Source organism: Nesoenas mayeri (genome assembly GCF_963082525.1).
Source record: "Nesoenas mayeri genome assembly, chromosome: 2".
Classification (NCBI taxonomy): domain Eukaryota; kingdom Metazoa; phylum Chordata; class Aves; order Columbiformes; family Columbidae; genus Nesoenas; species Nesoenas mayeri.
The window spans coordinates 49,943,273-49,965,022 of NC_137543.1; the positions used below are offsets into that span (position 1 = coordinate 49,943,273).

Sequence of the window (21,750 nt, forward strand, 5' to 3'; positions counted from 1 at the left end):
TTTAATCTTGGTGACTTCTGGAGGGAAGAAATATAAATGAGGACACTCTGGTCCATCCATTTGGTGTCTAGAAGTGCTGTTTGTTCATAGCAAACTAAAACTAAAAAGCTTTTTATAGGCCTGTAACATGAGACTAGTTTGATTGTTCCTCATGCACTGCCATAATTTCCAAGCTTGTACTACCTCTATGGATAACCTCTTGGCCCTTCAGGAGGAGTGACTACTTGGTCTCTTATCGAAAGAGCCAATCATACTATTTTTAGCTGTCAAATTCAGAATTTGCAGCAGGTACATTAGCTCTGAACTGGAGTGGGTCTGCTGAGTCACAACTAATCTCTTAGTTCATGCAGCCTGACTGATGTGAGAGAGGAGGTTGAGTTAGTCCCACTCTTCAATCTGTCTGAAACATCCCTTCCTGTTGTCAGGAATCAGCAGTGGTGAGAAGCTGTTACACAGCTCATCTTGCAGAATGTCAATAGCTGAAAAGCCTGATTGTGGCCTTGCCATAACAAGAGATAAGCAGGTTTTTTCAAATTGTTTTTCAGGAGGTGGTGATGTTACTCTTGCAGCATAATGCTGATACTTCTATTGTTAATGGGAGTGGAGAGACTGCAAGAGAAGTTACTCATGATAAAGACATAAGGAATATGTTGGAAGGTAACTTTAATAGGTGATAGCCTGTTTGTGGGTTGTTGTTGGTTTATTTCTAACACTTGTACATTCTGAAAGCTCATTTTTCTCTTGGAAATTAAAGAGGCTCAATTGAATTTTCTTTAAATTTGGTCACTGGAAAGAAAAAGTTGCAGTTTTTGGTTCCAGTCTGTAGTACTGACAGTTGGGTTTGTTTTTGTTTTCTTTTCCCATTGTCTACAAGTGACTTGGAGAGTTAAGTATCATAAATGCCAATAGTATTATTCAAGTAACTATTTCAGTCCTGTTGGGGTAACCTCTGCTACAGGTCTGAATGAGACATACCAGTTAAAGCCTTAGCTCACTGGAAGGGGAAAAATTCAAGTAAAGAATCTAAGTGACTTTTTGTCAACAAAATCATTAAGGAGTAAAATTCTGAACAGTTTGCAAAGGTGACATAGTTTTGGATCAAGTTTAGGACTTGCTGTTACAGTCATAGAAGTTATGTCAAAGGGGAAAAAAAGTAAAAACCTTGCCCCTAATTTCCCCAGTTTCAAAGGTGTTGAAGGTGAGGGAGATGGTGTCCAAATACTTACATAGGCTCACTGCTTAGAGTTTTAGGAAGTTCAGTAACTGTGTTTCCTGGTATTATGTGATACCCCTAAATACTGCTAAAGCTCTGTGTCCAATACCACAGACTGTATTTATGAAGCAATCTGTGTTCTGATTTTACCTGCATGTGCACAGATAACAGCCCTTTCTGCTGCTCACCTGCTGCATTGTTAAAGAGTAAAATTTCTGTAGGATGATAGGAAGAATAGAAGAGAAACTGCAAAGGACACAGGGAAGGTCTGCTGATGTGTCATGTATTTCCCCTGCTTTCCCTTTGACTAGGGAGTGAGGTTTGGTTATAAGCGTTTAAAAAATAACATATATATGTACATGTATATACACACATCTTGTCAAATATTACTTGTTTTTGAACGTATTTTTGCTCTGACACAGACTTCTCTGAATAAATACTCCATTTATATCTGTCACAATACTGGAAACTCTTGTTTCTCTAGGATTGTTTTAATATAGTTTCTCAAATGCTGTAATTTATATGTACTTGCTACTTTGAGACTGACCTTAGATTTGTGTGGTGCTTTTTTTTTTTTTTTCAAAAGCTGTGGAAAGGACACAAGAAAGGAAACTGGAAGAAGAACTTTTAGGAGCAGCAAGAGAGGGGGAAACGGGGAAACTGACTGCCTTGGTAAGAATTCAAGTGCTTGTAATATTTCTGTGTCAAGTGGTTCAAGCCATAATACAGAGGTAACAATGTATGAATGCCTTGCATTTCAAAGTGCTGTGACTCCAGAATATTAATGCTGTTCACCATGTTATGTTGGTAAGGTGCTGAACCTTCAAGGGTTTTCCAGCCTCCTTGTTGGAGGCTGCAGAACAATGGTTTTCAGTTTCTTTAATGTTTCTAAATACTCTTCAGTTAGATGTAAATAGCAGTGTGCTGATTCTAGACCAACTGACTTAAGTTTTATGTTTTTGTGGATACCCTAATCTCATGGGTGCTTAGGTTTTCACCACAGTGTGGCATATTTTAAATTTTGAAAGTAAGCTTTTGTCATTAGCATCAGTTGTAACTGAAGTCTCTTAATTTTAATGGACAGTCATCTGCAAAACACAATTTCATGCTGTGTGGGACTTGAAAACTGTATAAGTGTGCATGTACACCCTCGCAGTAATTCCAGCTGAACAATACTGTTGTGTGGCTAAGGCTATTGGAGAAGCAAATCACAGCGTAATTGAGACTGGAGGGTGCCCCTGGATATAAGTTAGTGCAGCTCCTCTTTGGAGAGCAGAATTAATTAGAGCACATTGCTCAGGATGATATCCAGTTGGGTTTTGAAGCAGCTTCTGAGAGGCCTGAAGAGTTTCCTTGGAAGTAAGACATATGTGGTATGGAACATTTTCTACCTAGTTAGCACCTGTAGTAAAACCTTTTAAAGTATCAATACAGTCTGAATGCTTGTACTTACTTCTAATGGAAAATGCACAAATGTGAGATTTGTATATTGAGAAATTTTATGTTCTTTGCTGCCTAGAAGCCAGAGGGCACACCTGTTCAAAATTTATTTCCATCATCTAAATTTCTCTTCTAGTTTGAAGAGGCCTTGTCTTTCTAACTTGCACGGAAACTGTTTTTAAATTTTTGGTCATCCTTGTAATTCTTATATGTACTTTTTGTACTGTCGTATTTGAAATGGAGAGAGAACCAAGAGCTATACACAGTACTTGATGTGGAAGAACAGTGCATTAATACACAGTGATCCTTGTACTAATTGTAATTAATACACTGGCATAAGTGATCTGTTCCTGATTCTGGTAATTTGTAACACTTGTGTCATTTGATGTTGCCTGTGTGCTGACTAAGGCTTAAACTGATACAGAAAAAAAAAATAGAAAAAAGGTGACTCTTCAGAGAAATCTGTCATTGAAGAACTGTGCTTTCTCTCATGTGGCATGTGACCATGCATGCACATGTAACTCTTCCTGTAAACATTTTAATTTCTAAGTGTTTTTTCTAATATTTTGTATAATTGAGCTACCTATATTTGAAGATAGCTATATATTAACCTCTAAAACTTCTTGAAGTACTTACTACATTTTTGAGCCCCAAGCACTTTTAAAGTCGTAACAGGTTTGTCTTGGAAGTCTTCACTGAGTAGTTGGGACCTGTGACCATTGAACCACAATTTTAAAACTCCTGCTGACTCTTGAGAAAGTCCAAAGAACTTTCTCCACTTAGAGCTATATGGTGTAAACCTCCTTGACTTTCCTACTTTCAGGTTAATAACTCTGTGGAGAATTTGTGTAGCTCTTCTGAACTGCCCATTATCTTAAGAATTCCTTATACTTTGCCTACAGATTTTCAGGCCTTTTTGCTCCTAATGTATATTTTTTTTCCAATTAGCAGACTGTTATACTCATAAAACTTTATCTGTTTACATCTACTTTTATTGTGAGACCTAACACCAGCGTTTATTTTTTACTGTGTTGCTTTTGGAACAGAGTGCCACTTACTTGAAAGATACCCTTAATTTGTCTTTTTTTGTTAGTTTTACTGAAGATGACTGTACTGCATATTGTAACATAACTGTCTAGAAGAGATAATTTAATGGTGCAGTTTCTCTAAACTTTCACATTGGAATTGGAACAATTTTTTTTCTCCTTTTCCTGCATGTACTTCAACTGCTTCTGCTATTGGAGGTGGCTTTTGTGGTTCTCTTCTTTCAAGATTCTCACTAGATCACAGTATGTTTTGCTACTAAAAGACCTTCTGTAGCAAATCTTGACTCAGGTTTTTTTAGTCTACTTCAGGCAAAGGCAGTGTGTTTTTCATGTGAGTTCTCAAAAATGTACTGTACATTTACTAAAAAGACTGGAGAGCTTTTTATCTCACAAGTTGATGCATCAAAATTTCTTCAAAATATTGCCTTGTAGCAAGGTATAAGTAGCTGAAAGCACAAGCAGTGGCTTAAAAGGTGTGGAAGCAAGAAGGCAGGAGAGGTGGAAATAAGGAAGATATAAAACAGCTGGTTGGAAAGAGCTAAAATCTAGGAGTCCTCAGGAACTCAAGTATTTGGCCTCAGTATGAGGTTATACTTCTACAAGCTGCCTCTTCTTGACTTTTGTTCTCTTTTCAGTTGAACTGTTAATAACAGGTATAGGAGCTTACCCTTATAGGACTGTTTCTGAGGCATGTACATGTGTTGATGCTAACTTAATTTGCTGCCATGGGAATGCTGTTATTATGGAGTAATTTCTCTAAGATAGCATATGGTAATGCAGAAGGCTTAAATGGAGTTTCTCTAAAATTGCTGTCATGTACTTGTGACTCTAGTCTCCTAGAACTGCTCGACAGTGACTTAGCCTTCCTATTAAGGCAGTCCCATTTGGCTTGGAAGCTTAAGTACTGGCTGATATTGTCCAGAATGGTTTGGGTTGGAAGGGACCTTTAATGATCATCTAGTTGAACCCCCATGTATGCATGAAATAGCTACATATTTGAGTAGAAGCACAGTGGTGTTTTAGGGCAGTTACTGGTGTCATGTTGAATGACCCTTCTTTTCAGTTTCTCAAAATGTTTATATTATGTCCAAGTAAAACTCAGATTATTTTTTTTTTCCCCTCAGTTACCTAGCTGTTCTAATCGAAGTTCTCACAATTGTTAGATTTCAGAATGTAGCAAAACTGTTTGTATTACAGACTGCTGATACTAGGAGCTTCTAAATGGCCTAGGATAGCTCTGTCACTGAGACTGGCAGGCCTCTCATGCTTCTGTACAAAGTTCTTACTCCCTGAAACAGGATGATCATACAAACTTGTTCTGGATTTAGCACTGTCCTGTGCTTTTAGACTGTACCTGGGAGTAGATTTTGACAGTGGAATCAAACAATGCCATTCTACCAGTATAAATGACTGGACTGCATTAACACTCTCTGGCACCGTGCAATTGAGCAGAATAAATGTTTCCACGTTGTGCAGTAAAGGTGGAAGGGGTATAGCAAGCAAAAAAACTGTTCTTTACTGTAGCTGAACATCTTGCTTGATTGCTATAGTCCTTGCCCTTCTCATAACACTTGCTACATGCCCTCTTTGTTGCTAGATCTACACTGAAGCATCCTAGTTAGGAAGAGCTGACTTTCAAAAGAATGAATGTGGTATCTGGAGGGGGAAGAAGATGGATAAGTAAGCAAAACTTTTTTTTTTTTCCAGTTGAACAAGCCCAAACCACCTGATATCAACTGTACAGATCAGATGGGGAACACACCATTGCATTGTGCAGCATACCGTGCACATAAGCACTGTGCATTGAAACTTCTAAAACATGGAGCAGATCCTAAAATGAGAAACAAAAATGGTGAGTACCAAATGGAACTACATAAAGTATTAGGAGGAGACAGATATTTAACAGCTTTTATAAGCCATGGTACTTAATACTCAGTGGTCAGGGAAAATTTTATTGTGCTTTACAAGCTTTGTATCACTAATAAAACAAGCCCAACATTGACTAAGTTGCAAGAGATAGAACTGTAGCAAAGTACTTATAAATGCTTTTCTTTTCCAAACTTACCCATTTCTAGAAAATTTACCTGCTGTCTGCCTTAACCATGAAATGTGCCTGGCTTTTTTTTTCTTGATGCTAAAAACTGAACAAACGTAACAAAAAGGTTATAAGATTGAAGATGTAGCTCAGACAAAGAAGGCTTCTAATGAGAGCAAAGCCAGGAAAACTTTACACAGATGCTATGCAAACTGTGTACTTGTCATCTGATGAGAGATGCCTTCATCTTGACATTAGTGAATGTTCTGAGCTGTTTTATTTAGCTGAAGAGCTAAAAACAAACTTAAGTAATAGCAAGGGCCTCTCTGTGACTAGCAGAACTCTGAAGGACAGTGCCAAGTAAGTGTAGATGCTTGTGGGACTGAACTTTAATGGGTAAACACAGCATCGGAGTGATTATTTTTTAACTTAAGTACATCTAGGTTTATTTGCATCAAATTCTTATGCCTCGTCTTGGTTACTAAACAGATCAGACACCCCTTGATCTAGCCCAAGGTGCAGAAATGAAACTGATACTGGGAGGTAAAACTGGAAAGGTAGGAACTTTTCTGTCCATTTAAAACACCAAGGCTGTCTAGCTGAAGCTATTCCTACATGAACTTTACTTTCCATGCAGGTTATCAACAAACCCCTGAGACGATACGAAGGTCTCCTATGGAAGGTGTGTTTTATTTCCTTTCTTAAATTAGCTTATTTCAATAAGATCTCAAAGTATGTCAGTATGCCCTTTTCTGTACTTAAGTGAAAGTTGATGAATGAGAGAACTTTTCAATAATACGTTTGTTTAGTGAATTTAACTTAATCTAGTATGTTGGATAAATTATAGATGGGCTGGCTGGATGCAGCAGTTACTAGATTCATGGCACTCTGATCTTAACCTCAGCTCTGAAAAATCTCTCTTCATTTCTTGGTCATTTTTGTGGCAAAGCTTCACTGTGGTAAGGTTTTGTTCCTTGTCTGTGTGGCAGACAATTAATGTTTTTCCTTTCCTGAATAGATGCCTTAATCTTTAATAATGCATGGCTAATATTTTGCCACAAGTTAACCACTTTCTGGAAAAGTTAAAACTTAGAGGACTGAGATGTCAGTCAAATGCTTGTTTAAAACCTGTTTTGCTGTGATACTCAAGTGAGTCTTTTTTCCTGTGCTTAAAAAAAGCTTTTTCAGTCTTCTACAGTCTGTTTAATTTATATGTTCCTTAATGAAATCACTGACGTTTTCTTCAGTGTAAACTTTCCTGTGTATTCACTCACAATTGTAGTATAAGGAACTATTTTTAAACCAGACCTATGTACTAAAGCTTGTGAAGGGTAAAATGTTGTATTTGGGTATCTTGATGTATTTTGTTTCTCATTTGATTTTATAAAGTAGAATTGTGTGGTGATCAGCAACTCCTGTAATACTAAAAAATACAGTATTTTAATATTTCAGTTCTTACTGAATAGCAGGCTCAAAGAAACTTATGTCTTTAGGTATTTCTGAAAAAGAGAATATCATTGTAATAGTATTCTCAGGTTGCTGTGATCATCAAGATATGTAAAACCTAAAATGTTTTCCTAGTGACTGACAGTTTTATGTAATAGCCTTCAAGCTGTCAGACTTACTGGGAATAATAACTCTTCAGCTGTTTACTTTACCTGGCCTTTTTTGTTTGTGTGTTTTGTTTTTTCAAATATATATATTTTTTTTTTTAGAGCTCACGATTTTTTGGTTGGAAACTGTACTGGATAGTCCTAGAACATGGAGTCCTTTCCTGGTATCGGAGACAGTAAGTTCTGTGTTTAAATTTCTGAAAAGCAATTTAAATAATTTCCATCTTCACTGTAGTAAATATCTTTTTCTTTCAAAGAGCTGATGCAGCGAATAATGATCACCGTCAAGGATGCAAGCATCTAACACAAGCTGTCTGCACGGTAGGAAGTGATTTGAAAATACTGTAATTTTTTTTGTGATGGTGTTCTGTATCTAGACAGTGAAAATTTCAGCTAGTTTGGTAAGCACACCTCTGTTATAAAAAAGGGAAAAAGCTTTTTGCTGTTGCAAGAAACACTGATTCTTTTTAAGTAAAGTATTCTTATAAGTAAAGCAGCCACAAAGCTCCTCCACTTCTTTCCAAAGTCTTGAAGATTTAAACAAACCGAAGGCTTCCTGAAAGCACACCTCTTCTGTTTGGAGCATGTAATAGAGAATAGCAAAGCTCTGGTTCCTCCTGTAGCTGTCACTGGCTGCTTGTGACTGACTGTAACTTAAGCTGATCTCAGTTGGAGAACAAATTAATTCTGAATGTGATTTTTGGAAAACTTCCTTTAATTGCATTATGCTTGTGGAAATCTCTTTTGGAAGGGAGGGACATGGAAAACAGGCCAGGTTTCACTTAAATACAAAGAAACGTTAAGTGCTTAAGGAAAATGCATTTAGGTTCATTTCAGTACTTCTTATTCTATAGCTGACCTATAGATTAGCATCGCAAGTACTAGCTACAGTTATATACTTTTTATTATATGAAAAGTGATTCTTGCTTTTCTATGTCTATAAATTCCATAATATAAATGATCTCACACTATTGCTGAGATTTTGTCTGAATCAGGTGGTACCAATAAATGCAAATATAGTATTTTGACATAAAGAACCTCTATATTCTCATTCATGATGTTAAGTGCAAGACAGCACACTTTGTAAACTATAGTTATTTCACCTTAAAACTGAGGCAAAAACTTCTGAGTTAAGAGTAATTGCTTACTCTTAACAGTTTTGTCTTTTATTACTGATTCATTATACTAATTTTGTCTTTTCATCACATTGCTTTAGGTAAAATCTACAGACAGTTGCTTCTTTTCTGTCAGATGTTTTGATGACACTGTTCATCGTTTCAAGATTCCTAAAAATAGCCTTCCTTCTCAAACTAGAGAGGTAATAGTGACTATCAAAGGTTTTAAAATGTAATAACTTCTATAATTAGTAATTTGCATTCTACTTGCTATGGATGCATTTGTAGGGAGTTCAGTATCTTGATCATAAAGACTTGGTAACAAAAGTGCATATATTGAATCTTTCAGCAGAACTATAGACTGAATAGTAAAAAATGGAGAGGTTGTCATTCTCTTCTTTAGAATTAGTGCCACTTTGTTTTCCAGCTCTGTGTCTGTATTTTGCCCTGTAGTTTAACTTCCTATGTAACTTCTCTATGTAGTAAATTTCTGTTGCAACTTCCTTCTGTTGCACTTTCTTTCATAGTTATTATTCTGAGCAAAAGAATGTTTAATGGTACATTCTACTCTTAGCCGTTCCCTAAGATGACCTCATAAATTATATTTTCTTAAAAGGTGGGTCTGAAGCAAGAGAATAGCTTTTTTTTTTTTTAGGGCTATTTGTATTGTAGTTACTATCGTACTTCTATAGGTGTACTAACTAGAGATGGAGGGGTGGAGGCAACTGGAGTACTCTGTCCAGTTCTGGACTTCCCACTATGAGTCATATGCAGACATGCTGAAGAGAGCCCAACAAAGGGCAGCTAAAATGGTTAAAGGGACCAGAACATTTCTAATACTAGTAAAGGCTGAGAGACCTGTGACTGTTCAGCCTGGAGAAGGCTCAGAGGGATCTTGTCAATGTATGTAAATACCTGAAGGAAGGGGGTGAAGAGAACAGAGTCAGGCTCTCTTCAGTGATGCCTGGTGACAGTAGGCACAAACTGAAACACAGGAGGTTCCCTCTAAACATAATAAAAAATGTGAACAGGTTACCCAAAGAGGCTGTGGAGTCCCCTTCCTTGGAGGTGTTCAGAAGCTATTTGGACATTGTCCTGGGCAACCAGCTATAGTTGTCCCTAATTGAGCAGGGGGGTTTGAACCAGTGGACCTCCAGAAATCCCTTCCAACCTCAGCCCCTCTGTGATTGTAGGAACAGGAGAGGAATCTACCTCTTAATTAACATAGTGCTTGAGATTTTGTACACAGAGCTTGTCATGCATAAGAAGGCAGACTTTGTTGCAAGGACCTTGCTGTCTGAACAGAAATCCAAAGATGCAAAATACATTTTCTACAGTATTTTCTTATGTGACCTTGGATAGACTGAGGGGTGTGAGTGGCATTTATCCTTAAAGTTTCATCAGTTCATCAATTAAGTCCTAGATAGCACTCTGACCACAGATTATCTCATCCTGTATATGTTACAATTTTAACAATCTGTTTTCTGCTCATTAAGGTGAGTCATTTTACGAAGGAATATCTTATTTACATTAATAGAAAATTTTAATTTGTTCTTTTGTATGTGTGCTGTTACCTTCTGGGGATGATCTTTGAAATGTGTATTAACTCTGGTGTCTTCTGTTCAGAGTTGGCTGGAAGCAATAGAAGACCACTCTGCATATAGCACTCATTACTGCACACAGGAACAGTTGAGTAGTGATGATGAGGAAGATGATACGGTGTCTGTTACAGACCTACAGGATACTCTGAAAGTATGTACTGAGTACTTATTTGGCTCACACATCTACGCAGTTGCAGATTAGTACTATTTTGTATTTAAATACTTTAGTGTACTTTGGCTAAAAGTAATGATTCTTTCCACAGATGCATAAATGATGCTTGTATTTGCAGTGCTTACTGTTGTGTATTCCTGTTCGGATCTTCACCATAAAATGGCACGTTTGTCATAGCTAAAGAGTTGTATGTTTCAGTTTTACCAGGCACTGCTGCAAGGCAGAAAGTTGCTTAAGACCTTCAGCCACGAGAGGGAGCCTTGTGTACTGTACTCGGCAAGCTCTGCCTCTCTAAAATAGGCAGTGCAGTGGCTTAGAAATTATGCTTTAACACCTCAGGTCATGCTAGATGCACTGTAGAGTGATTGTTCAGACCTCCAATGGAAAGTAGTCTTCCTTGATAAATCTAGCATTCAGCCTGTGAGTCTTACTTTTTGCCATGCATATACTTCTAAAACTTTTTACTCTATGGGAAAGTTGATGCTGCAGTGCAAAAATCTTCATGTGACTGAACTTCATATGTCTTGTAGTGTACCTTTTGGTACAAGAACGCAAAGTAGACCAAAGTGGAACAGGGCTGGGAGGAAAAATGGTGCTGGCAGTTCCCAGCAGCTTACAGAAGAAGATGGCATTATCTAGCAGATAACTGACTCCAAGTTCAAATACAGGCTTGGAATGTGATCTTGGGGTGGGTTCCTGCATGTTGCTGTACTTGCCATACATTACTTAACCTATGTATTTGCTTATTTTGGCCTTAGATTTGTCAAAGAATGAGCAATGGCTCTTTTGGGTTTTCAAACTTTTTAATAAGAAAAGGAGGCGGTGGAATTCAAAAGCAGTACATACAACATAGCTTTGGGGTTTGGTTTGCTGTGCTAATTTAAACAAAAGCCAGTCAGCAGTGTAATGTATATTAATCTTATGTTTGCTTCTGTGTCTTTGAAGGTACCTCAAGTAATTTCATTTTAAATCTTATCAGTCACTGGGAATCTGTGTTAAGGTTTAATGTTCTCCAGATTTAAAAATTTCCTGAAAACTTTCCTGAAAACAAGGCACTTCTGAACTAGCTATTTTTTTCTGTTTTTCAGAAAGCACAAGCATGTCAACAAAGACTCAGTAAAGAGATTTCAGACTTTCTTGCAATGGTTAAATCTTTGGATGCTACAAAAGGTAAAACTTAATCTTCTAAAATGCAGTTTGTTACCAGGCAATTAACTTTTTTGTTTAAGCAGCACATGCTTCAATTTCACTGAAATTAAATTTTCAGGAGCTTGAAAATATAGGACTGTTTTCCTTACTGAAAAATATTCAAATAAAGTGATGTTATAATAATTGCTAAGAGCTAAGACTTCAGATTTGGAGAAAAAACTAATATAATAACTGCAGTGATTGAAAGATATTTTATTAGTGGCTGTAAATGTAGTAAAATTGTCTTTAGATATGGTGCTTACTGAGCAGTATCACAGGAATATAATGTAGGTGTTCTCTTTCAATGTTTGAAAAAAAATCTGTAGTTGGTAGCTTCTTGTGGAGTATGAGTGTTCCCTGACAGGTATAAAGAGCTGGCTATCATCTTATTCTAGCTTTCCCCTCAAAATCTAGTATTAAGTAGAAGCACAATGAAAGCTGAGGCATGATAAACAGAATGTCGATTGAAATTGCAAAAGGGAACTGGAGGCATGGTGTGATGGCATATATTCCATATACTTCTGTCATGAGGTTCATGCCAGATTTGAACTTCTCTGGCTTCATTTTAAATAATAACTCTTTAAACTAGTGTACCTGGATTTTTGCAGAATAACTGCCAAATATAGCACAGGCATCAAGCTGTTAGAGAATAGACCTTGTTTCATTTCATTTCAGGAGCTGGACTCATGATCCTTGTGGGCTTCCAACTCAGGACATTCCATGATTCTATGATTCATTTAATGCCTTAAACATGTACAGAAGTTGCTCAGCTATTAAACATGCAAAGGAGCTCTATAAGAACATTTAACTGTTGCTCCTTTGAACCTGAGTCCTAGTTACATATTGTGACTAAAATTTATGAAGCTTAAACTAGAGAACAAGTTGTTTACCTGTACAAATCCACAGTCTGTAATAGAATAGCGGTTTTGGGAGGAAAAATGTTCTTTTTCTTTCATCCCTGTGCCTTCCTAAGAGAGTCTAAATAGGTTACTGTGTGATGTTAACCTATCTTGCACTAACTGAATGTTTAGTTGATAAAGAAAAGTAAGGTTTCATAATATGTATGAGTGTTTTATTAGGAAGCCTTTGTAATTAATATAAAAAAACTGAATTCTTAACAAAAAACAGTTTGAAAATGAGTATGATGTGGATAACTTCCCTTACTAGATGTATAGGCAGTTTCTCTGACCACATATTACTGACCTGAAGAACCAGAGAGGACATTTACTTTCTTCCAAGTACAGAACTCAAGTAACTAAAATCCATAGTAAAGCAAAACCACATACTGTTTACTAAAAACTGCTAATCTTGGCCGACAGCAGTAATAAGTTCCTGTTTTCTTCCCAGTGAATATTTGTAACTCGATGCATCAGGGAGTTGTTTCCAGGTTCATGTATAACCTCTGTAGGTCTCAACAGAGAGAACTTGTGCAGCTCTCCCAGTTCTCATGTTGGCTTGATGTGGTATCTTGAAAGTATTTCAGTCTTCCAGAAGAATGAGAATTTGAGGTAAAAGTCCTATATGGAACTTCTCCTAAAACCTTCTGAGTAATATAAAAATTACTGTATTGGGATCTGATATTTAAAATTCTCTCCCTAATTGTCTCAACATGCCATTCTAAATCCAGGCATCTTTGAGATTTATGCATGTTATTTATTACAAATAAAGATGGCTCCTGCACTCAGTATGCTGCCCCTCTGTCTAGAGGAACCGGTTGTTGATAGCTGCTGTACATAGAGACTCCTAATTCCAGTCAGTAGTGAGCTTTGTTATCAAAGACAGCAGTTAATGTGTGGATATGTACTGTATCTTGTGTCCTGTGCAAGCAATATAAGTTGCAAAATAACTTCAAGAACTGTCACTGCTAGACCTCTTAATCTTTATGACTATGACACCAACCTGAATCACCTGTGTTACTAAATGGTGACAACTGGTCCTGAAGTCTGTAGCCACTAAATTAGCACTTTAATTGCAACAAGTATGTTTCCTGAGAGAATGGCTTTCTTGACTTCTGAGGAATTGCTGCACATTGCAAAACTTCAAAGATAAACTCAAATATTAAATAATTTCTACCAGATTGATGAGGTTTTATAGTTTCCTGCTGGTTCTACACAGGTAGCCCCTTCTATAAATGGTCACAGAAATCAGGATGTGAGGTGGCATTGCTCTGCAAGCTGTACTACTCATCCAGAAGATGAGTCTTGGAACTCCCCATCTATTTTTGAAACCTAAACCTCCAGCTGCACTGTGATAAGCTTTTTCTCTTCTATATAATACCATGGCAGAAGGCAAAAAAAAAAAAAGGCTATATTTCTCACTTGAACTCAAATTAAACCAGTGCAGTATGCCTTTTATTTCAGTTCTGTCACCTGGCAACTCTTGATGCTTTTAGATCTAGAAAATGGTTAAAAGGAGATTGTTGGTGCTCACTTTTCCAGTGTCTTGCTGCCATAGCTTACTACCTCTGCCTTTTAAGCCTTGCTGAAAGTAAAACTTGATCCATTCAGTGTGCCATTTATACCAGTACTAGGGAAAGGATGCAAAATAACACCTAAGGAATGTACTTTTGCTTGCCCTTTCCACACACAAATCTTACCATGCAGCAGTCTTCCTGTGGAATATGGATGTCTGTATTACTTAGAGAAAAAAATAAATAAAAGAATCCTGTAGCATACAATGTCCTCTTAATGCTACTAATCATTTGTGCTTTCAGGAATATCTCCTCCCCTCCTGCAGAAAGTCAACGTGGTCTCTGAAGTATCCCAGGAAACATGTGAGGCCCTGGCTGACTGCCTCAACCTATTCACAAAGCAGGAAGGGGTATGTCATATGCTGTATGGGTCTATAAAGGCTCTGAATAGCTTAATATATTTTGCTAGTTATATACTTACCTGTTACAAAAATAAATACGCCCATGGAACTTCATATTGTTGGTAAACTGTCCTTTTGCATGCTGAATGTCTGATGAAAACTCATGCTTCTAGAGGAAAAGTAGCTAAATCTCTCTACAAAAGGATGTCTTACTGTTTGAGTGTTCAGAAGAGATCCATATTTTGCTTACAAACTACTGCTTGTAATGTTCAAATTGAATGCTTGAATTCTATAAAGCAGTTGCTTTGCTGATTTGAAGGTTAAAATACTGAGGTGTGTTTTTTGCACTGGCTAACTGAAGTGTTCAACACTATTGCTTCTGAATTTGTTTTTAGACCATGTGCTTAGTGGGTGTGTGAATGCTCTCTCTTGAACTTCTGGTTTTCCTAGTGACAAATATATTGTATGGTGTTAAACATCATGCAAATGCTTCAATTAGGGAATATGTGTCAAACTCATGAATTCCTGGTGTAGGAGATCTGTTGTTTTTCTCCCCTCTAGAAGATAAATTTATTCCATGGTACTAGAGTTTTCTTCCAGTATTGTGGTGACAGTAATCCCTCAGTTAGGTTCTTGTTGTCATCAGTAAGCTGTGTTTAAAAATGAGGTTTGTGTTGGTGCTGGTAGTTTTCCAGTTAACAGTGAGCTGCAAACACTGGCTCCATTGTTTAGGTTTGGTTTAAGATTTTTTTTTCATTCCTTTCCAAGCCTTTTTATCTCTTGTCACAAGGCTTCTAGACTTACTTGAGTCAAGCTCTAGCAGAGTGGAACAAGTGTTGGGGTTTTTTACTTTGAGTTTTTTCTATAAGAAAATCTAATATTAAAGTTGCCAGTTCCACTTGTGGATGAGGGGGAAATTGTTACAACAGTGGGTGTACAGTGTTAGTTAGTACTTCTTAATTGTGTTGGCATCTTGCTTCAAGCCAGACTAAAATAGCTTTCCAGAGTGGAGTATGGCAAAACATATGGTGAAATTGTAATTTCACCTTACTTGAACTTGAACAGTCTCAGTAGGTGTTACAGAGGCCTTCTTTTAAGCTGGAAGCATATAGGTTTGGGCACAGAGGGATGGGCCGAGGTGTGAAGTTGAATTTCCACTGTAGCTGGTGAGATCAGTCAGTCATGACAGGGAGAAGATGGGATCCTGGAGAGTTTTATGTCTTGGTATTTTTAAATTTCAAGCTATTGCAATTCCAGAATATGATGCAATCTCTTAAAGATGCCATAAACTCAGAAGGGAAATTACAGCAGCAATCTCTTCCTAAGATGTGAACCTTTTGAAAAAGTTGTTCTCTGAGAACTATTGTTCTTAAACCCATAGCATTTGGTTTTAATAAGACAGGTCCCTGTTCTTTGCCTTTCAGTGTTGATTTCTAGACTGCAGTTCTGTTAGCATTGCAAAAGCTTCTGCATTCTGCTTCTGGGTTCTGCATTAGCAAGTGATAGGACCTCAGTTAAATGTTTCAATATTCCTTCCACGTATATTGAATAGAACTACAGAATCATTTTGGTTGGAAGAGACCCTCCAGATAGAGTCCAACCAATAACCGAACACTGTCACTAAACCATGTAGTAAAGCATAACTCCAGATATCAAGCTCTAATATAAAAACACTTGTTCAAATCACTGAAAATAAAAAAAAAAGAAAAATTTTTAGTATTTCTCTTCTGATTATCATCTCAATAATGAAGTTGAGGCTTAAGTGTTGTAAACATTTGGGAGCAACTGCCATGAATGCTCTGGTTTGGGAGATAATTGGCTGTTGTTAAGTTAAAAGCTGTGTCTAGGAAGGATAACTCTACAACTGTTGTTGAAGAGTTGCTTTCCTGCCCATCCTGTTGTGTCCAGGCCTTGTGTCAGTGGGACTGTTTGACTGCAGCTTGTCCTACAGGGATTCCTTGGTAGAACTTTCTCTCAGTAGAGAGGAATTAATTACTCCATGGGACCTTTCAACTGTATTGTGTGTGTCCCATGAAAACTGGTTTTCTCTGAAGAAATGGTTCTCAAGCTCAGTACCTTTTTATCTTGCCTCTTTAAGGAGAATTCTTTTTCCCCTCTGACTTAAATTGTCAGCATACCAGGAGCTGCTGCTTGACTAACGAGGAGGGGCTGCCAACTTTTTGCCTTTTAGAGAGGACTTTTTGTTTGGCATTGCCCATCTCTGTGCCGTGTAAACTGTAGTGTAATTGTGCAGTATGGAAATTAAACTGCTAACACAGAACTAAAAAGATACCAAGGTCCAACTGTTTTCTACTTGCGTTAGAAATGGTGCAGGAGCGTCATATCCAAACGCTCCATCTGTCCACGGCCTCGCCTCCGGTGCCGCCGTGCAGGGCTCGGTAGCGGCGGTGGTGACGCTTTAGAGTGGCTCGGTGCCTCGCCCGGGGGGCTGGCGTGGCCGCTGCGGTGCCGGCTCCGGGAGGGGGACCCCGCCGCACCGCGCTGCCCCGCCACCCGTGCCGGAGGAGCCGTGACCTCACCGCTCCGCACGGCGGGAGCTGCTGTGACGCCATAGAGGTGAGCGGGGGTTGGGGTGGGTGGGGGAGCTTCCAAAAATAACCCACTGCGGCGGGGCTCCGTGCGGGGAGGCGCTGGCGGGCTCTGGGACCCGCGTCCCCTGCGGGTCAGGCTGGGCCGCCCCGCCCCGCTCCCGCCCGGGGAGCCGCAGCCCGTGAGCGGCGGGCAGGCAGCCCCTGCCCCGGCGGCGGGACGGGGGCGGGGCAGGGGCGGGAGCGCTCGGCCCGTCAGGCCATCTTTAGCCGGGCTGGGAGCTGGCCGCTGAGCAGCTACTTTGGGTGGGTTTCCTCCGCGCTCGGAGGGATCCGCTGGCCCTGGCGCCGCGCTGCGCCGGGGCGCGGAGCGGGGCGCAGGCTCCGCGGGGCGGGCGCCGCTCCCCCGCGCTGCCGTGCGCCGCGCTGCGCCGGGGCGCCCGCCCGAGCCCGCGGCGCGGTGCAAGGTGAGGGGCTGCCCGCTGCGCCGCCCGGAGCCGCCGCGGCCACCGCTGCAACCCGGCGCCACTTGCGCCGCTGCTTGGGGCGAGGTCTCGGAGCGACTGCCAGATCGTGTTCCGCTGTATGTACCGTGCGTGGTGGGTTGGGTTCGGCTCTGGTTTTGTTTTCCTGGGTTTTTTTCTCCTTCTTGACATTGGGATGAACCCTTCTGTGTCAAGCGGAGAAGATAGAGGTGAGCACAGATACTTCTCGTGGAACTATTAAAACATGTGAGGGGAAGACTGAGGATAATGTGATTGCTTTAATCTGAGTGGTTTTTTGAGGCGTTTGTGTCGGAGCTCGTGCAACTTGAAACGTTTTCTGCAGTGACTTTGGCACAAGGTTAGTAAGTATTGTTTCAAAGCAGGACTTCCCTTGTACTATTTGTAGCAGATACCAGAACCTGCGTTCTAAAAGCAGTTTGATGCTAGTATTTTTGTATTCTATGGTAATTTTATGTAGTTGTAGGAGAAGTTTAACTTAAGGTTATTTGCACACAATTATCTAGATTTTCTAGGTGAGTTTGAAATTTATTTCCAATACTTGAGCTACATGCACTTAGGCTGTATGAAACTGATAGGAAAGGTGTTCTTTAAAGAAATAGGCTTTATTTTTCTTTGAGATTGCTTCTTCATTAACCAGTGCTAGATCAAGTGTGCTAATGAGTATCTTGACTCTCCAGAGTTTCACTTTTGCTATCAGAGGTTATATTTAGCAGTAAATTAAGAGCTTTTATTGTATGACTTTGGAACAAATGGCAGCTGTAAGCAGACTTCACTTCTAGTCTGTTTGTGGTTTTGATCTTCCTTTGTAGGTGTTGTCATTCTTTCTAGCATGGGGTTTGGCTTTTTTTTTGGAAAGGGAATTTGTTTACAAGCTGATTAAAACCCTTAGCTGATGAATAAAGGATTCAAGAAAAGATTTCTTCATTTCTTGGTTTAAATTATCTGTATACTCAGCTAGGTAGAATTTGTCATAACAAATTAAGTTTGTCACTTTTACAGAAACTTTAAGGTCAAAATACTATGGGTCGTAGTCCTTGGATTTTAGTTATCTTTACTATGGGGTAACATGCTATTTCTTGCATGTATAACTGACGTACTGTAAATAAAAATGGGCACACAGTCCAACTAGCAAATATTAATCTCCAGAAGCATGTTGCCTTTAGTTTTTTTCCTATTTCTTGGAAACGTAATTGAATGTCCAAAGGTTAGATTATGCCTGTGTGTGTCTTATGAATGAATTCATGCATGCTCTTTGGGATACAAATATCTGTATTTAATATATGTCTATTTTGTGGTCAGGGAGATATGTATGAGCATGGCTTTTACCACTTAGACCTACTACCTTGCTGGACTATGAATGAAGAAGGTGCATCCAAGCTCCGTCCAAGTGACTCCTTAATGAGACTTCTTCTTATCCATTTCCTTGTGGGGGTGGAGGTGAGAAGAGCAGTGATGACACTCTGCAGTCCAGGGATAACTTATTGATGTGAATATGCTGAGCACATCCGTCTTCTCCTAGAGTCCATCAATAGCCCTTTTCAGCCACTGGGTGATATAGTCAGTTACATTAACCTCTTTCAGGACTTTGGAGCCTTTGGTGTGGGGGAGAGAGAGACAGAGAGGGGGTGAGGGACCTAACTAATATCAGGGAAGCTAAGAAAGAGGTTATTTTTATGATTTCTGCGTTAGGGCTGGGGAGGGGAATATGTCTTGCCTGGCTGTTATACTAGTGCTAGAACCATAGAGTCCTTAGTCCCTCAAGCTGTGAAACTAGTGCCTGTGTTTCTCTTTTTTCTTTTTTTCCCCCCCCTCTTCCTACTTTGAAACAGGTGACAGCCAGTTGTTTTTTGTTGTGGATTTTTTTTGTTTGTTTGTTTTACTTTCAATCACTGGAGCACAACAGGGCAATTCTGTTGTCTGCTCTGTTCTGCAGCTCTTAGTGAAGCAGTGGAAATCAAAGCAAGACCTCAGTGTGTCAAGACCTGTAGGCAATGCCCCCAACACCTGAAGCTCTGTTCAGCCTATAAACCCGAGGAAGGGAGGGCAGTTTTCAGACAGCTGATAGTTAAACTGGACAAAGCAAGAAGTGTCTGGTGTTGAGACACTGGAGGTGTGTTCTGTATCAATAAAACCTTTATTGCTTGTATGAGTTTCTGACTTGCCCTGTTTTTTCCCTCTAAATGAGTAGAAATGTACTAGAAATAACCTAGTGCAGCTTGAATTTTGTTTGAAGGTAACAAGTTAATTGGAGGGTACTCTAGGCTCAAACAGATGCCCAGGTGAAGACTGATATGTTTCGTGGAAGAGCATGGACTATAACGTGTTGTGGAATGATGTGCAGGAATGGCATGTAAGGGAACAAAGCTACTGGCAGGAAAGTCATTTGGCACGTTGTTTCTTCTGCTAGAATATCAGCAGTTCTAGTCATGCCATCATGATTCTTGCTGTACTGATTTTTGAGTACTGTACATGTACCTGTCTTTCATCTGTACTAAAGCTCTAAATGAGTTACAAATCAGAGAAGCTTGATAATGAAATGTTTGCAGATGGTGTAGTGTTCTTCCTATGGAAGCATTTTGTTTCTGCCAATGTACTGCAGCCTTACAGATAGAAAGCTACCTACAGGTCTGTGAAGACAGCATCCTCATCATTAGTATGTAAAGGGGACAGTTTAGTGAGTCCAAAGTACGTAGGAGATAGGGGAGGTAGAGAAGGGAACTCTTTTTTTAGAGACTTTCCTAGAGCAGCCAAGACTGAATAGGTCACCAGAGTGGGCAGAGAAGCTAAGCAGCAGCCCAGACGGAAGCTTGTTAAAATAACAAATACTGGGACTCCATTCAGGGAAAAGATAAGTAAATAATACTGCTTTTATTTTATAAAAGGGTATTACGTGTGTTGACAGTATGCTTACAGTTTGAAGCTGTTGATAAGATCCTTGGTCGAGTGCCGTATATGAAAGGCTTCTGAGTAGCAGACGGTCCTGGCTAACAGAAGGATGTCTGAATGTTATTATAGCACAAAAGATGAGTGAGTCTTCCTATGTTTTTGTAGTACAGCAGGATCCTTACCTTTTTTTTAATTTTTTTTTTTTTTCCCGTAAGAGTGTGCACTTCAAAAGTTAACCTTTTTCCTTTTAGCTACTGATATGTTTGAATAGAATCTATTGGCAAAGTGACATATTAATTTCTGGTGACAGGGAAGAAGCTTGCTGACTTGTAGCTCTACGAGCCCACGCGAAAGGGGGTCACACAACTTGTCTGAAGGCATTCTCCACTCAGCACTCTGCTAATCTATTCTTGCACTCTTCGGAGTTGGGTTAATGCTCTTTAAAAGCTTGGCTTCTGGTTATTTTTTTTTTTCTTAGCAGTTGTTAAGCAGCCTTGCGTAAACTAACTTGGAATCTGTTTGTGGGCCTCTGGGGAAACACAACGTAAAAACATGTTAGTTTGAAATGATACCCCCTTCTCCCTGGGCTTCTGCAACCTCCACTCTGAGATTTCCTTCTGAGGTCTTGTCTGTGACTTGTTTGGGGATTTTCTTTTTGTAATGCAAAAAACATGGAGAAAAGGGGCTTAGCTGAAGCTGCAGGAAGGAAAGATCAAGCAACAATCAAGTTTAATAGAATAGTATTTTTATATAGTAAGCTTCTAAAATAGGAATTAGCAACGCTGTTTTCTGTGAGTGTATTTGAAAAATGGCGCTCATATCTATGTGTGCTGGTAGAGAGGAAGAAAAACATGAAGCAGCAAAAACCAGCATTTAAGGCTGAACGTCTGTGCGTAGCACCATACTTGTTAACTATATGTTTGCTGGGATTTTGCGTGCAAGTGTGTGAGACACTTGAGTGCAGTGGCAGTCTGGCTGGGTAGTCTGGTTATATCTCTCAGCTGTGTAAAATATCAGAATGCTGAACTGGGTGACTGCAGTCACACATATTTACTAAGTCTATTGGAGATGTATTCTCCTTGACTTTTCTTTCTTGAAACTTAAGGTTTTTATAATTTTGTAGTTGTAAAGATGATAAAAGCTGGTTTCTTAGAATAATAATAAAAATAATTTCTACACATATGAAAACCAAATTTCATGTAGCCTGTTCAGTAGTGGATATTAACACGTGCTTTTGAGGGAGATACAATATTTAACTTTTTATTTGCGATATGTTTTGTGTGAGGTTGTTTTAAAGGCATTGTGTCTGAGTAGCGTAAGTAATTTAAGGCTTCATGTCACTTAACTGTTGTCAAATCATCTTAAGTTAATGTGGCGGGATTTTTGGTATGTTTTAATTTGCCTCCTTAAATGACAGGGATTTTGGATCTCTTGCTTTGTGGGCTAGTAGCCTGTCCATGTGCACCTGCGTGGCCTTTCCTTGAGTGAAGGAGGTTGGCTGAGTCTAAACTTAATTTTTCTGCTGTTCTATGTTGTATTTTTAGTTGGTGTATTTTAGTCACTTCTGATTCCATG

General features: G+C 39.2%; 1 protein-coding gene across 10 annotated transcripts in view; it reads left to right on the forward strand.

The window, feature by feature from the left end:
* Positions 1 to 21,750, forward strand: part of OSBPL1A (oxysterol binding protein like 1A) — a 76,554-nt gene that overhangs the window by 13,143 nt on the left and 41,661 nt on the right. For 5 of the 10 annotated variants that reach the window (XM_080364324.1, XM_080364330.1, XM_080364326.1 and 2 more), the window contains 11 exons: positions 546 to 657; positions 1,800 to 1,885; positions 5,407 to 5,551; positions 6,224 to 6,291; positions 6,372 to 6,416; positions 7,450 to 7,523; positions 7,605 to 7,668; positions 8,564 to 8,665; positions 10,089 to 10,214; positions 11,324 to 11,405; positions 14,137 to 14,243. In XM_080364324.1, coding sequence (XP_080220450.1) covers positions 546 to 657; positions 1,800 to 1,885; positions 5,407 to 5,551; positions 6,224 to 6,291; positions 6,372 to 6,416; positions 7,450 to 7,523; positions 7,605 to 7,668; positions 8,564 to 8,665; positions 10,089 to 10,214; positions 11,324 to 11,405; positions 14,137 to 14,243 — 1,011 coding nt within the window. Of the gene's footprint in view, positions 1 to 545; positions 658 to 1,799; positions 1,886 to 5,406; positions 5,552 to 6,223; positions 6,292 to 6,371; positions 6,417 to 7,449; positions 7,524 to 7,604; positions 7,669 to 8,563; positions 8,666 to 10,088; positions 10,215 to 11,323; positions 11,406 to 14,136; positions 14,244 to 17,085; positions 17,367 to 17,386; positions 17,478 to 17,536; positions 17,627 to 21,750 lie in introns of those variants that run through there. The other 5 variants (XM_080364329.1, XM_080364331.1, XM_080364325.1 and 2 more) reach the window with 5 other exon arrangements.